The sequence below is a fragment of the Oryx dammah genome, unplaced genomic scaffold (assembly GCF_014754425.2).
Source record: "Oryx dammah isolate SB20612 unplaced genomic scaffold, SCBI_Odam_1.1 HiC_scaffold_17, whole genome shotgun sequence".
NCBI classification, from domain to species: domain Eukaryota; kingdom Metazoa; phylum Chordata; class Mammalia; order Artiodactyla; family Bovidae; genus Oryx; species Oryx dammah.
In genome coordinates, this window is record NW_024070201.1 from 75,791,109 (window position 1) to 75,804,833 (window position 13,725).

Genomic DNA, 13,725 nt, shown 5'->3' on the forward strand with positions numbered 1-13,725 from the left:
TGATACTTATTGTAGCTGAGCTAGTTAACATTTTAAAATCTTACAACTTCACTTTTTTCTTGGTGAACTAAGAGCTTCCTGAGGCCCTGGCCGTGGATCCATGTCACACATAGGTGAGCACAGGTGAGATTTTTTTTTTTTCCCTAGGAAATTGTACAATCATAGATTCTTGGGTTTAAATTGACCTTATAAATCATGTAATCACTGCTTATCTTCACCTGACATTTAAATCTCATTCAGCATACAAAATTTTAAAAAGATAGACACATATGTAATATTATTTTAGAAATAAAAAAGTTTATTTCTTATGGATATATATTTAAATGTAGTTTGAGTTATACACAAGTTAGGATTAAAATAGAATAATTATACAATTCAAATTTGCATCCAGATTTTCTCCACTTTATATTACAAATTGAGAATCTTTATATTACAAATTACAATTTTTAAAATCTACACAGTAATCAAAGTAATGCCCTACATTTAATCATCCATTTCTCCAATTTTGAACGTTCCATGTTGTTTCTAAGTTTCTGCAGCTCTTAATATTTGTCTTGAACATAATTATAAATTATTTTTGTCCTTTAAAAGTATTTTTTTGTCAGGATTTATTTCTAGAGTGAATATCGTAGAGCCAAAGAAACATGGAAAAGTGATTTATTTTTTCATATTTATTTCAAAAACATTTTTAAGCAGGTCTAATTCTTATTTTCTGTATACTATATCCTTTTTTGTTCTTTTGGGGGAATCCTACTTGAAAATAATAAAATGCAATGGAGCTGCTGTGCATTTGTACATAAATATAAACAATTTTCCTCTGGATAGTTGAAAAATAAAAGATTATATCCATTTATCTTTGAAAAGAAAGACATATGTTTTGCAGAATACATTTTATGTTTATGTTTTCTCCTCTTTTCTTTGGAAAATGTATGTTCCCCCAATTTTTCATTCTGTTATTAATGGTGATGTGGTAACCTAGGACCAGGAAGATGAATGCTATGGGAAGGTGGGAGAAGAAGACACAGTACTATATGTAGCAGAAACATAAAGGAGTGCGAATTCCATTCTTACCGTGGATGGACGCCTTGCCTTTCAGGCATTAAAGGCATTTAACTAGGGCACTCTTCATGACATTGTGTAAACAAACATACATTAACACACACAATAAGTGATCAATAACTGTGTGTTGAATGAGGAAGCTTGTGATAGGTACTTAGGTAAAAGATTTCAAATGCGTTTGTGTTAGTCTGTGTATACATGTTATATGTGTAGCACGTTAACTTTCTATCTTACCTATCCATCTATTTCTTTTCATTCTTCACATCAAATTTTTACCTTCAGAACTTTGAAAGTAAGGATAGCCTCTGCATGAAAGATCTTTGTGTACTGAACACCTGTGCAAGAGTTGTTTATCCACATCTACAGAAAGAAGCTATAATCTACTGAATATAACTATGTCAAATCGTATGTGGAACATAATTTAAAGACTAAAGAATAACAAGAAACAAACACTATAATTACACTGAAGGTAAAGTAACCCAGTAACATACTCTTTCCTAGAGATAACTAGATATATTCATATTTATTTCACACAATTAATAGTGTGTGAGGAACTATTAAACTGGAGTGCAACTTCTTTCCAAATATTTATGGTTCTCATGAAGTAGAGACTAATGATAAACAGAGCAGGGGATAAAGAACACTTGAATTTATCATAGGTGTATGGTCAGGGGAAGCAGTTGTACTTTACTCAGGGTAAAAGGCAATTCACTAAGTATTTACTCATCACCTAATGGGATTCAGGGGCTTCCCAGGTAGTGCAGTGGTAACGAATCTATCTTCCAATGCAGAGATGCAGGAGATACAGGTTCAATTCCTGGTTGGGAAGATCCCCTGGAGTAGGAAATGGTAACCCCACTTTAGTATTCTAGCTTGGAAAATTCCATGGACAGAGGAGACAGGTGGGCAGGCTACAGTCCATGGGCTCAAAAAGAGTGGGACACGACTGAGCACGCATGCAATAGGATTCAGGCACTGCAGACATCATGCCCGGCACTAGAGGTAAGTGAGAAAGCAATGGAACAGTTCATGTGTTCTGGTTGATATCAGCTGGAGTGTATCACCAATGACTAATATACATTCTCCTAAATTCCCTTCTTATAACAGGTACTTATTGATGGTGCCTTTACTTCCACTTTAGAGCAGAGAATTCAAATGCAAATCCTCATGGAAGAGGGAAAAATTCTTAATTCTTTGAAACAATTGTAAACTTAAAAAGTTACATCTGAGAATTATAATTTGTAACCTCACAGACACAGAGGAAAACTCAGAAGCGTGGGACAATCTGAAGCTTTGCAGAGTCACATGAGTGAGAACCAGAATGAGAATTCAGATCTCATGTAGACAGCCCAGTGTTTTCTCAGCAAATTACACAGAAAATGTTGCTGTGGAGGTGTTTCACAGGGGACAGTGGCTAAGTGTCTGAAGAGATGGAAAGTATCATGGAGAAAATAAAGACTTGAAACAAGTACTGGGCAGAAGTGCTGAGGAAATGCTGCACAGTTACAGTGAATAGATTGTTTTTTTTCTAAGAAGTTTAGAACACAATCCTTTCATGATTAATAGGTATCATTCTTTATTCCTTTGTAGATAACTGAGGCCCCAGGAACGTGCTATTTTCTAAATGGATTTCTTCAGGCTTCCCAACAACGTGACTGAATTTGTTCTCCTGGGACTCACACAGAACCCACACTTGCAGAAAGTACTCTTTGTTGTCTTTGTGTTCATTTTCCTGCTCACTGTCCTGGCCAATCTTTTCATCGTCATCACCGTCTCCCTCAGCCCCGCACTCTCCACTCCTATGAACTTCTTTCTCACCCATTTGTCCTTGTTAGATGCCTCCTTGACCTCCATAAGCACCCCTAAAATGACTTTTGACCTGCTGCACCAGAGGAGAACCATCTCCTGGGGAGGCTGCCTGACTCAGCTCTTTATGGAGCACTTCCTGGGAGCATCAGAGGTCATCGTCCTCACTGTCATGGCCTATGACCGCTACGTGGCCATCTGCAAGCCTCTGCACTACACGACCATCATGCGACAGGGGCTCTGCCAGCTCCTGGTGGTGGTGGCCTGGATCGGGGGCATCCTGCATGCCACCCTGCAGATTCTTTTCACCATGGACTTGACCTTCTGTGGTCCCAATGTCATTGACCACTTCATGTGTGATTTCTTCTCACTGTTGGAAATTTCCTGCAGCGACACCTACAGGCTTGGATTGGTGGTGGCAGCTAACACTGGGGGCATGGCCTTGCTCATTTTTTTTCTGCTTCTCATTTCCTACGTAGTCATCCTGAGCTCCCTGAAATCCCATAGCTCTGAAGGACGACGCAGAGCCCTCTGTACGTGTGGCTCCCACTTTACAGCAGTGGTGCTCTTTTTTGGACCATGTATATTCACTTACACACGTCCTGTGGCCACTCACCCTGCAGACAAGTTGGTGACAGTGTTTTATGGGATCCTCACCCCCTTGTTAAATCCTATCATTTACACAGTGAGAAACACAGAAGTGAAAAATGCCATGAGGAGTTTGTTAAAGAAGAGAGTGACTTAGGCTGTTCACGATGCCAAGAGAATAATGATTTATATACACAGGGAAGATTAGTTGTGTTGTAAGTTGTGGAAGACAATGAGGAATATTTTCCATGACTGGCAAAAATATAAGGCCCAGAAATTAACATTTGTGGATTATTTAATATTGACTACACATATTTTAGGCATTTTGGTAAGCTTCAATATATTTTCCTGAGGTTTCCATATTTATGTTATTAGATTCAGAATAAGCAATGGAAAAAACTATATACCTTTGGTTGTATGATTGTAGAGTAAGTTTTTCTCCATAATCTTAGCCATTTATCAAATTCTTCATATATGTTAATTGGGTTAAATTGGCTTGTCCATAGGACTTTGATCTCAGAACATCTTCCGTTTTTGCTTCACATGTTGTAAAGCAAATAAGGGATAGAAATTCTTAGGTAGACATGTGGAGAAGGGACAATCGAGGAAAGGAATAGCAGCTGGAATTTTTTCTGTACTATGAACTAATCAAAAGGAAAGAATAACTCACTCTCTTTGTGCTTGTTAGTCCCTCAGTCGAGTCCAACTCTCTGAGACCCCATGGAATTTAGCCTGCCAGGCTCCTCTGTCCATGGAATTTTCCAGGCAAGAATACTGGGGTTGGTTGCCATTTCCTCCTTCAAGGTATCTTCCTGACCCAGGGACTGAATTCACATCTCCTGTGTCTCCTACGTTGCAGGCAGATTCTTTTACCTCTGAGCCATAATTCACTATCTCCAATTATTTTCTTAACAAAAAATTATTCAGAAAATTTGAAGGTATTCTTAATTTGCTCTGTTTTGTTAAACACCTTTATGACACATTTTTTGTGTGTGTGTATAAAGGAAATATTTTCATTTTCCATACCAAGACTTCAGGAACCATTTGAAACAAGGTACACATCTTTTATAAATCTCAACAAAAATAGCATATGGGTAGGTTGCAAAGCTATTGTTCTGTAGGTCAGATACATATATTGACATTGCATGAACGCTTTATTATCTATTAGGCACAAAGAGAAGCAAATAGAGGTTTACTAACTAATTTACTGGACTCAAATCACATGTGTTTCCCCTTAAGTATGTCAGGAATATTGTACTGGATTGCAGTTTCCTGTCAACAATTTCACCTACAAAATACCAATCCAGGTCTTTAATGCTCAGTCTTACTCTCTTTCAAATGAAACAGAGTTGCCTGCTTTATGTTTAGGGCTATAGATGAGAACATGATCTGCAGTCTCAATGACTGACTCTGTCCTTCGAGTAGCTGGTGTCAGTATGCTTCAGCCTTGTCTTAGAGGTAACAACATATTTCTGCATTGTAGGTTTATTCTCTTTTTGAAGGTTTGTTTTGCCACTTCACTTTTACAAAGACCAACATGAATACAGTAAGGGTAACCTCCAAAGAACAAGAACCTGAACAAGTATATACACATACGAATACACTGATAGCTCAGCTGGTACAGAACTCCCCTGATGCAGGTGATGCCAGCTCCATTCCAGGGCTGGGAAGATCCCCTGGAGAAGGGAGAGGCTGCCGACTGCAGTATTCATGGGCTTCCCTGGTGGCTCAGGTGCTAAAGAATCTGCTGCAATAGAGGAGACCTGAGTTTGGTTCCTAGATCAGGAAGATCCCCTGCAGAAAGGGAATGACTACCCCCTCCAGCACTTTTACCTGGAGAATCCCGTGGACAGAGGAGCCTGGCAGGCTATGATCCAGGGAATCTCAAAGATTTGGACACCACTGAGTGAGTAAACCTTCAGTTTCATTTTTCTTCAAGGATAGGATCGATCTTGAGTAAATGTGGCTTCTACTCTAAGAGCAATGAGAGCATTTAAAGAGAAAAAAACTAAGGGCAATGATTATGTCTTAGGGGCTATACCAGAGGCTCAGTGGAGGAGTAACATTAATGCCGCACAAATTATAAATTGTCAACAGGAAAACTTGGGAAGGTATGAGAACTGAAAAAGGAAATGCAAGCAGTCTGGCATTCACAGCGGATGCAATTTTACTAGATTGTGAGTACATTTAAAGCTCTTTAGCTCTTCCTTTACACATCCTCAAAAATCTGTCCTGAGGATAAACTGCCATGTGACTATTTTTTATTCATTAAAATATATATATTTAGGGAATAAGTGTGTTTCTCCTAAAAATCAGTGAGACATAATGTTTGGATCTGTTGCATAAACATATTTGGTTTAATCTGGAATATCATTTGGTGGAAATGTTAGGTGTTAGTGAGGGAAGTGAGCTAACTACTGTTGAAGATAAACTATGAGGCATACATCTTGACAGGTTCTTTATATACATTATTATTGTAGGAACAAGTATTGGTAAATAGATTTCTATCCATTTTATACAAGACAAAAGTGACTCAATAAAGTTAAGTAAGAATATGAAGCTTTTAGAGTCTGCTTCCTCTACTCATCCCACTTCGTGATGGGAAATATCACTTTCCTACTTTCTCACTCCTTGTTGAGAAAATAGCAAAACACAGGTCTGATCATCAGCCACATTGTGAAGTCTGTCTTTGAGGCATTCTTCTGTTTTTCTTTGGAGGGGAGATTTCTTTCATCTCTCTGTTGATCTCAACTTCCCAGGTTTCTCACACACTCCTGATTCCATCTGTGTCAAGGAAAGTCATCTGCTGAAATCTTTTTGGCAGATGTATTATCCTTCATGGGCATCATGAAAAGTGGGATATAATAGGCTCAAGAAATGAAATTCCACGCTGAATTTCAAAGGAAGGGACATTTGGGTAAAAGAGGTGTTTAGAGGAGACACAAACCACCTAGGGCAGCCAACGTCTGCTGAACTGAAGCTGCAGGCAGCACGGTGGTGGGACGTGGCCCCTGGGGAGACTTCCCAGACAGCGTACCTGGTGTTTCCCGCAGCCTCTCCTTCCAGGAACCAGCACTGAGAGGCTGTGGCCCTGGCTGGCGACCTGACGGGCGGAACAGCGCTGCCCTGCTGTGTCTGTGTGGCGCTGGGAGTAGGTCTCGTTCGCCGGCACCACATCCTGCCTCCAGAGTCTCGAGTCTTCTCCCTGAGTGTGGCTTTCCGCGCCCTGTCCCCGAGTCCGCACTGTCTGTCCTTCTGGGCCCCCCGGATGGGAACCTGCCGTCCACAGTCGCACGTGCTCTCTTGCTCCTCTAGTTGGTTCCGGTTCCGGTTCCCCTGGGCTTTTCACTTCCCCTTCTTCACTGGGCCTTCAATCTGCTAACTTCTTTCCAAGTCAGCTTCTGTCCAGAGACCTCTCCTGGGGTCTCCGCTCCCTCCTCGCCAGCCTGCGCCTGTCTCTCCCTGACTGTGACCTATGCATCTGTACCCTGGCGCTCGAGTTCCCCGCTGTCCTAACTGCCTGCGATTCGCGTTCACTGAGAGGTTCTGTGGTCACCCCATTCCCTACTATCAGTCTCCCAATCTAACTTCTTGTCCTTCTTCAGTAACACGACTCTCATTGATCCAGCGTGAGATCTCGAAGAAGCTCAAGTACAGTGATTTGCCTTTACGGATGTAATATATTCTTACTAATATTACCTGTGCTGTGAATTAAATTGGGCTTCCCAGGTGGTGCAGTGGAAAACAGTCCACTTGCTAATATAGGAGACGCCAGAGAGACTGTTCGATCCCTGGGTCAGAAAGATCCCTGGGAGAAGGAAATGGCAACCCACTCCAGTATTCTTGCCTGAGAAATCTCATGGACAGAGGAACCTGGCGGGCTATAGTCCATGGGGTCACAAAGAGTCAGACCCAACTGAGCGCCTGAGCACAATCATTGAAGAAACTGATATTCTGTTTGGCATGGGTAGCACCTTGAAGAACTAGAGCTTTTCCCTTTGTTATGCCATAGAGTTAACATTCATATTGATTTTGTGTTTTGAAGCATTATTGGATTTGTTTAGTAGTTCTAACAGGTTTGGTGCAATTATTTGCATTTTCTATACGTAAGATTGTCTCCTCTGTGCCCTGTTAAATGTGGCTACTTGCTCTTAGTAACATGCATGTGAGGTTTATGCATGTCAATGTGTTCGTCAATAAGTTATTCATGTTATTGCTGAGTAGTATTTTGATTTATGGAGGTACCACAGTTTATTTTCTATCAGTTAAGAGATATTTTGGCTGTTCCCAGCTATTTGAGTTTATAATTAAAGTTGTTCTAAATATTCAGAACTGGACATGGAACAACAGACTGTTTCCAAATATGAAAAGGAGTACGTCAAGGCTGTATATTGTCACCCTGCTTATTTAACTTATATGCAGAATATGTCATGAGAAATGCTGGGCTGGATAAAGCACAAGCTGGAATCAAGATTGCCAGGAGAAATGTCAATAACCTCAGATATGTAGATGACACCACCCTTACGGCAGAAAGTGAGGAAGAACTAAAGAGCCTCTTGATGAAAGTGAAAGAGGAGAGTGAAAACGTTGGCTTAAAGCTCAACATTCAGAAAACTAAGATCATGGCATCTGGTCCCATCAATGCATGGCAAACAGATGGGGAAATGGTAGAAACAGTGGCTTACTTAATTTTTCTGGGCTCCAAAATCACTGCAGATGGTTTTGCAGCCATGAAATTAAAAGACACTTACTCCTTGGAAGGAAAGTTATGACCAACCTAGACAGCATATTAAAAAGCAGAGACACTAGTTTGCCAACAAAGGTCTGTCTAGTCAAGGCTGTGGTTTTTCCAGTAGTCATGTGTGGATGTGAGAGTTGGACTCTAAAGAAAGCTGAGCGCCAAAGAATTGATGCTTTTGAAGTGTGGTGTTGGAGAAGACTCTTGAGAGTCCCTTGGACTGCAAGGAGATCCAACCAGTCCATCCTAAAGGAGATCAGTCCTGGGTATTCATTGGAAGGACTGATGTTGAAGCTGAAACTCCAATACTTTGGCCACCTCATGTGAAGAGTTGATTCATTTGAAAAGACCCTGATGCTGGGAGGGATTGGGGGCAGGAGGAGAAGGGGACGACAGAGGATGAGATGGCTGGATGGCATCACCGACACAATGGACATGGGTTTGGGTGGATTCTGGGAGTTGGTGATGGACAGGGAGGCCTGGCGTGCTGCAGTTCATGCGGTCCCAAAGAGTCGGACACGACTGAGCGACTGAATTGAACTCAACTGATAATGCATTTAAAAGTGTTTCCTCTTGTTTTGTAGGTTAACTTCTTCTAAAATGTGAACTCAGCTCCTGTTCAGAGTAGATGGAACCAAGGAACAGTATTTCTTGGTTCCTCTTGGGCCTCTCTCTTTCTTTTTATATTTTGACAGTGGTGGGCCACCTGCACATTATCATGACTAAAACTTAGTAAAACTTTGAACTCACAGACGTAATGCATGGGGCTGTGGGTGTGTGTTTTACTGCTGGTAGTGTCCTGGGTTGGAGGTTTTCTGCACTCAGTAATGCAACTTGGCACTATTTATGGGTTCCCATTCTGTGGCTCCAAAGTCACTGATCACTTTATGTGTAACATGAACACTTATTGAAACTCATATGTACTAACACCTATATTATTGGCTTCTTGAGTGAGTAAGTGAGTGAAGTCGCTCAGTCGTGTCCGACTCTTTGTGACCCCGTGGACCGTAGCCTATCAGGCTTCTCTGTCCATGGGATTCTCCAGGCAAGAATACTGGAGTGGGCTACCATTTCCTTCTCCAGGGGATCTTCCCGACCCAGGGATGGAACCCAGGTCTCCTGCATTGGAGGCAGATGCTTTACCCTCTGAGCCAGCAGGGAAGCCCTATTGGCCTCTTAGTGCTGGCTAGTGGAGGACTGACCTGCACTACTGTGTTTCTGCTCTTATTGATTGCCATGGAGTCATCCTGCACTCTGAAGAAGCGGAGTCAGGAGGGAGGCAGAAGGCCCTTCACATCGGTGGTTCCCACATCACTGTGATAGTCTGCTTCTTTGTTCTTGTATTTTTATATATGGAAGACCCACTAAGACCTTCCCCATTAAAAAATAATTGAGTGTATCTTATACAGTCATAACTCTCATAATGAACTCATTAATCTATAGTCTAAAAAATTCTGAATGACTAATGCTATAAAGAAGCTCTGGAGAGGAAAAAAAAAAGCAGACCAAGGCTTCCCTGGTGGCTCAGACGGTAAAGTGTCTGCCTGCAATTCAGGAGACCCGGGTTCGATTCCTGGGTTGGGAAGATCCCTTGGAGAAGGAAATGGCAATCCACTCTAGCACTCTTGCCTGAAAAATACCATGGATGGAGGAGCCTGATAGGCTACAGTCTATGGGGTCGCAAAGATTCGGACATGACTGGGTGACTTCACTTCACTTATCCATTATGAAGTTAGTAAATTAGCATTAGGGCAAATCTTCTTAGAATGTAAAAGTCTTCATAAATTTGATACATACTTTCCATTTCTTTAACAGACTAATGCCAATTATAATTAAATTATGTGTTCATGCTATTTATTAATAGCAATTCCCTGATGGCATATAAACTGACTAATATCTAGTTTATCACTGAATCTTGAAAGGTAGCATACATTAAAACTAGGAAGTCAATAAATAACATGTCACAAATTAGTCAATGAAATTTTTATAGCGTTACTAATTTTAAATTCATTTGTGTTTACTTTTATTTTTTCTTATTCTTGTTTTTATTGTTAGATTCTTATTTTTTATCTTCTTTCTATTTATTGTACTAGTTAAAATATATTGTGTGTATAGAGTGTTTTTTCCTCAGTTTCATTTGTATTCATATGAAATTTTAGCATAATATTTATTTTAATTTTTTAAATAAGAAAAAATTCTATTCTAAAAATGGAATTCATGCAAAATGAAATCATGTAGAATAAAACTCATCCCCATCGTAACCCAGATTCTCCCAGTCCTTTCAGGTGTAGTCACTATATTCTCTTTCTCTGATTGTTCAAGTTATAATCTGCAAACACAAGCACATTTCATTTATGTGTTTGTGTCTCTGCTTCAGTGTATACATTTTTCACTTTACTGCACAGCCTCCTGGAGGTCTGTGCATACTGGTTAACTTTTAGATCCTAACTCAGTCTCGTGAGTTCCCACTACTTAGCTCTTTCATGCAGCTACACTAAAATTGATGCATCTGGTCATTTTCATGTTTTCTTCAGTTTTCCTCAGTGTATAATAATTCTATGATGAAGTTTTTTAAATTTTGTCTGTATGAGTTCCAAGGAGTAGAATTGTTGAGTCAATCATTTTATGTATTTAAATTTTGATGTTTATAATTATTGTCAGAATGTCACCTGTTTGGGCATGTTTTCACATGTTTCAAGGTATTTATATTTCTTTCCCATGAACTGCTTATAAATTAACTTCATATATTTTCTTTGATTGCTGATCTTTTCCATTTGATTTGGATAGTGTGGCCACTTTAACAATATTTTTCTTTGTTCCTCCAATTCATGAACATTGGGCATCCTTCTTTGTTCCTTTAATTTCTTTCATTGATGTCATATATTTTTCAGTTTACTTTCACTTCCATTAATTACTTTATTCCTATGTATGTTATTCTTATTGATACTATTTTAACTGGGATTAGTTTCTTAATTTTCTTTTTATATATTTTATTGTTAACTATATAAATGCAACTTATTTTTGCAGGTTGATTTTGTACCCTGAAAATTTATTGGATGTATTTATTAAATCCAGCAATTTTGGTTCAGTTGTCTGTATTTTCTGTATAAAGATTATGCTTATTCTGTACAGTTTTAAATATTTATTTTTCTCATAGTATTATGTATTTGAGATTTATGCACATCCTTGTGTTTATCAATAGTTTATTCATTTTATTGCTAATTAGCATTCCATTTTGTGGATGTATCACAGTCCTTTTAAGCTTTTCTTGATTAAGAGATATTTTGTCTGTTTCCAGCTATTTTAACTTATGATTAAAACTACTGTAAATATGCATGTAAACTTTTTAAGAAACAAGCAGTCAGGTTCAAAAAAAAAAAAAAGAAAATAATTATTTTTGAGGTACCAGATATAAGAATTAAGTGGCAGTGATCACCAAGAGAAGGAAATTTAGTTGAGTTCCAAGTGTTTCCCTGTTTATTACTTTTAAAATGTTTCATGTTGTTGTACACAGAAGGATACATCAAAAAAAAAAAATCCCAATAGACTTTCTGAGTTGAAGATATGAAGTTCAGGGTCTGAGGACACCAAGGCAAGTAAATTTATGAGAGTAAAATGCTGCAGAGGATACAACTATAGTTTGGAGTCTTGAGGGGGTTGTGGGAGAGAGAGAGAGATTCTTCATTACTCAAGTTTCATCAGAGTACTGATCTATGCTTGCATTTGAGGAAAATACCTGAAGCTGGAGGGAGATTTACCCTGATGGATTACAAAGAGGGCTTGGAGCTCACATTGGGCCAGGAATAGTGTTTATTCTCACCAGCTGGGAAACCTCATTGTTCACAGGGACAGTGCTGTTGGTTGAATACTCAGAAAGATTTTACGTCAGTAGTGGGACATGATTAGTCTTAGATTGAGCACTTCTCAGGATGTGACTCAAAAACCATATTAACAAGTTTTAAAAAATCCCCCCAAAAGCATCCAAAGGAATCAAAATAAGAATTATGTTCAGGATTTTGTGTATTTATTAATGTGAGAAATTGATCTAATTATTTTCCTTGTAATGTCCTTGTTAAGGGTTATTCTGGGGGCATAAAATACATTAGGAGTCACGTTCATTTTCTCCCTTCTGTGAAAGTGTTTATGTAAGATTGGTGCCTTTTATGGATTAACTGTTATAGAACTGATTGATGAATGCCACATGAGAATGACATTTTGAAGGGGAAAGTAATTCTAAGCATTGATTTATTTAGATGTTAGATTATTCCAGCTTTTACTTATTTTGCTCTGTGTGATTAGAGAGTTGTCTTTTTCATAGCAGTGCTTCATTTTCTTTTCTTGGCAAGTATACTTCTGTGCTATCTAGGTTGGTCATAACTTTCCTTCCAAGGAGTAAGCATCTTTTAATTTCATGGCTGCAGTCACTATCTGCAGTGATTTTGGAGCCCCCCAAAATAAAGTCTGACACTGTTTCCACTGTTTCCCCATCTATTTCCCATGAAGTGATGGGACCGGATGCCATGATCTTAGTTTTCTGAATGTTGAGCTTTAAGGCAACTTTGCCAATAAAGGTCCGCCTAATCAAGGTTATGATTTTTCCAGTGGTCATGCATGGATGTGAGAGTTGGACTGTGAAGAAGGCTGAGCACTGAAGAATTGATGTTTTGAACTGTGGTGTTGGAGAAGACTCTTGAGAGTCCCTTGGACTGCAAGGAGATCTAACCAGTCCATTCTGAAGGAGATCAGCCCTGGGATTTCTTTGGAAGGAATGATGCTGACACTGAAACTCCAGTACTTTGGCCACCTCATGCGAAAAGTTGACTCATTGGAAAAGACTCTGATGCTGGGAGGGCTTGGGGGCAGGAGAAGAAGGGGACGACAGAAGATGAGATGTTTGGATGGCTGCCGGGAGCCAGCACGGGAGACCCCACCCATGACAAGGTCATGCGCAGAGACCTGGCGGGCAAGACAAGTCAGGTCTTGAGGGACTACCCCAAAACCAGAATCTGTCTGTTTTATTATTTCATGACTTTCACCAACTCCTCTGACATTAACAAGGGGCTATCCCTGACCACCTCTCTCTGGAAAAAGTTAACTTAGAGCTCCAGTTAATAGTCTCCTGCATATAAAAGGAGTGTCTCAGCTCAAACCCCTCTGATGGCTCTCTAACTTGCCTGTCAGGTTTCTCCGGACTTTTAACAACTACGCATGTGATTGTTTACAGCCTCCCAACTGTAAGAGGCACGGGAAGCTTAAAACATCTTAAATATACATAGCCTTTTAAACAGCTAAAAATTATATTGGTGAAGGGTTTCATTGTTGAGTTAATGATTGCCGCCAGGCCTTCATATCCTTTATCTTTTAGTCACCTGGGAGGATATTAATCAATGTAATTGGGATGCAGAAATAGGAATATAGTAGTTTTGATGTTAGCAATACTAGACTTTTGAGTTAATGAATTTTCTCTTTGTTATAAATCACTGTGCTTCTCTTTCTTTGTTATAAATCATTGTATCCTTGCTATGTAAGAATGT

The 13,725-nt window shown here is 39.5% G+C and overlaps 1 protein-coding gene across 1 annotated transcript; it reads left to right on the forward strand.

Annotated features, from left to right (window-relative positions):
- The first annotated feature begins 2,683 nt into the window (after nucleotides 1–2,683).
- LOC120876985 (olfactory receptor 140-like) lies at nucleotides 2,684–3,610 on the forward strand. Its single transcript, XM_040259295.1, has one exon. It carries the CDS (start codon nucleotides 2,684–2,686, stop codon nucleotides 3,608–3,610), a length of 927 nt encoding a protein of 308 aa, XP_040115229.1.
- The last annotated feature ends 10,115 nt before the right edge of the window (nucleotides 3,611–13,725 follow it).

Bases quoted from the DNA above. Each gene is read 5' to 3' on its own strand.
- LOC120876985 (XM_040259295.1), top strand. From the start codon at position 2,684: ATGGATTTCTTCAGGCTTCCCAACAACGTGACTGAATTTGTTCTCCTG.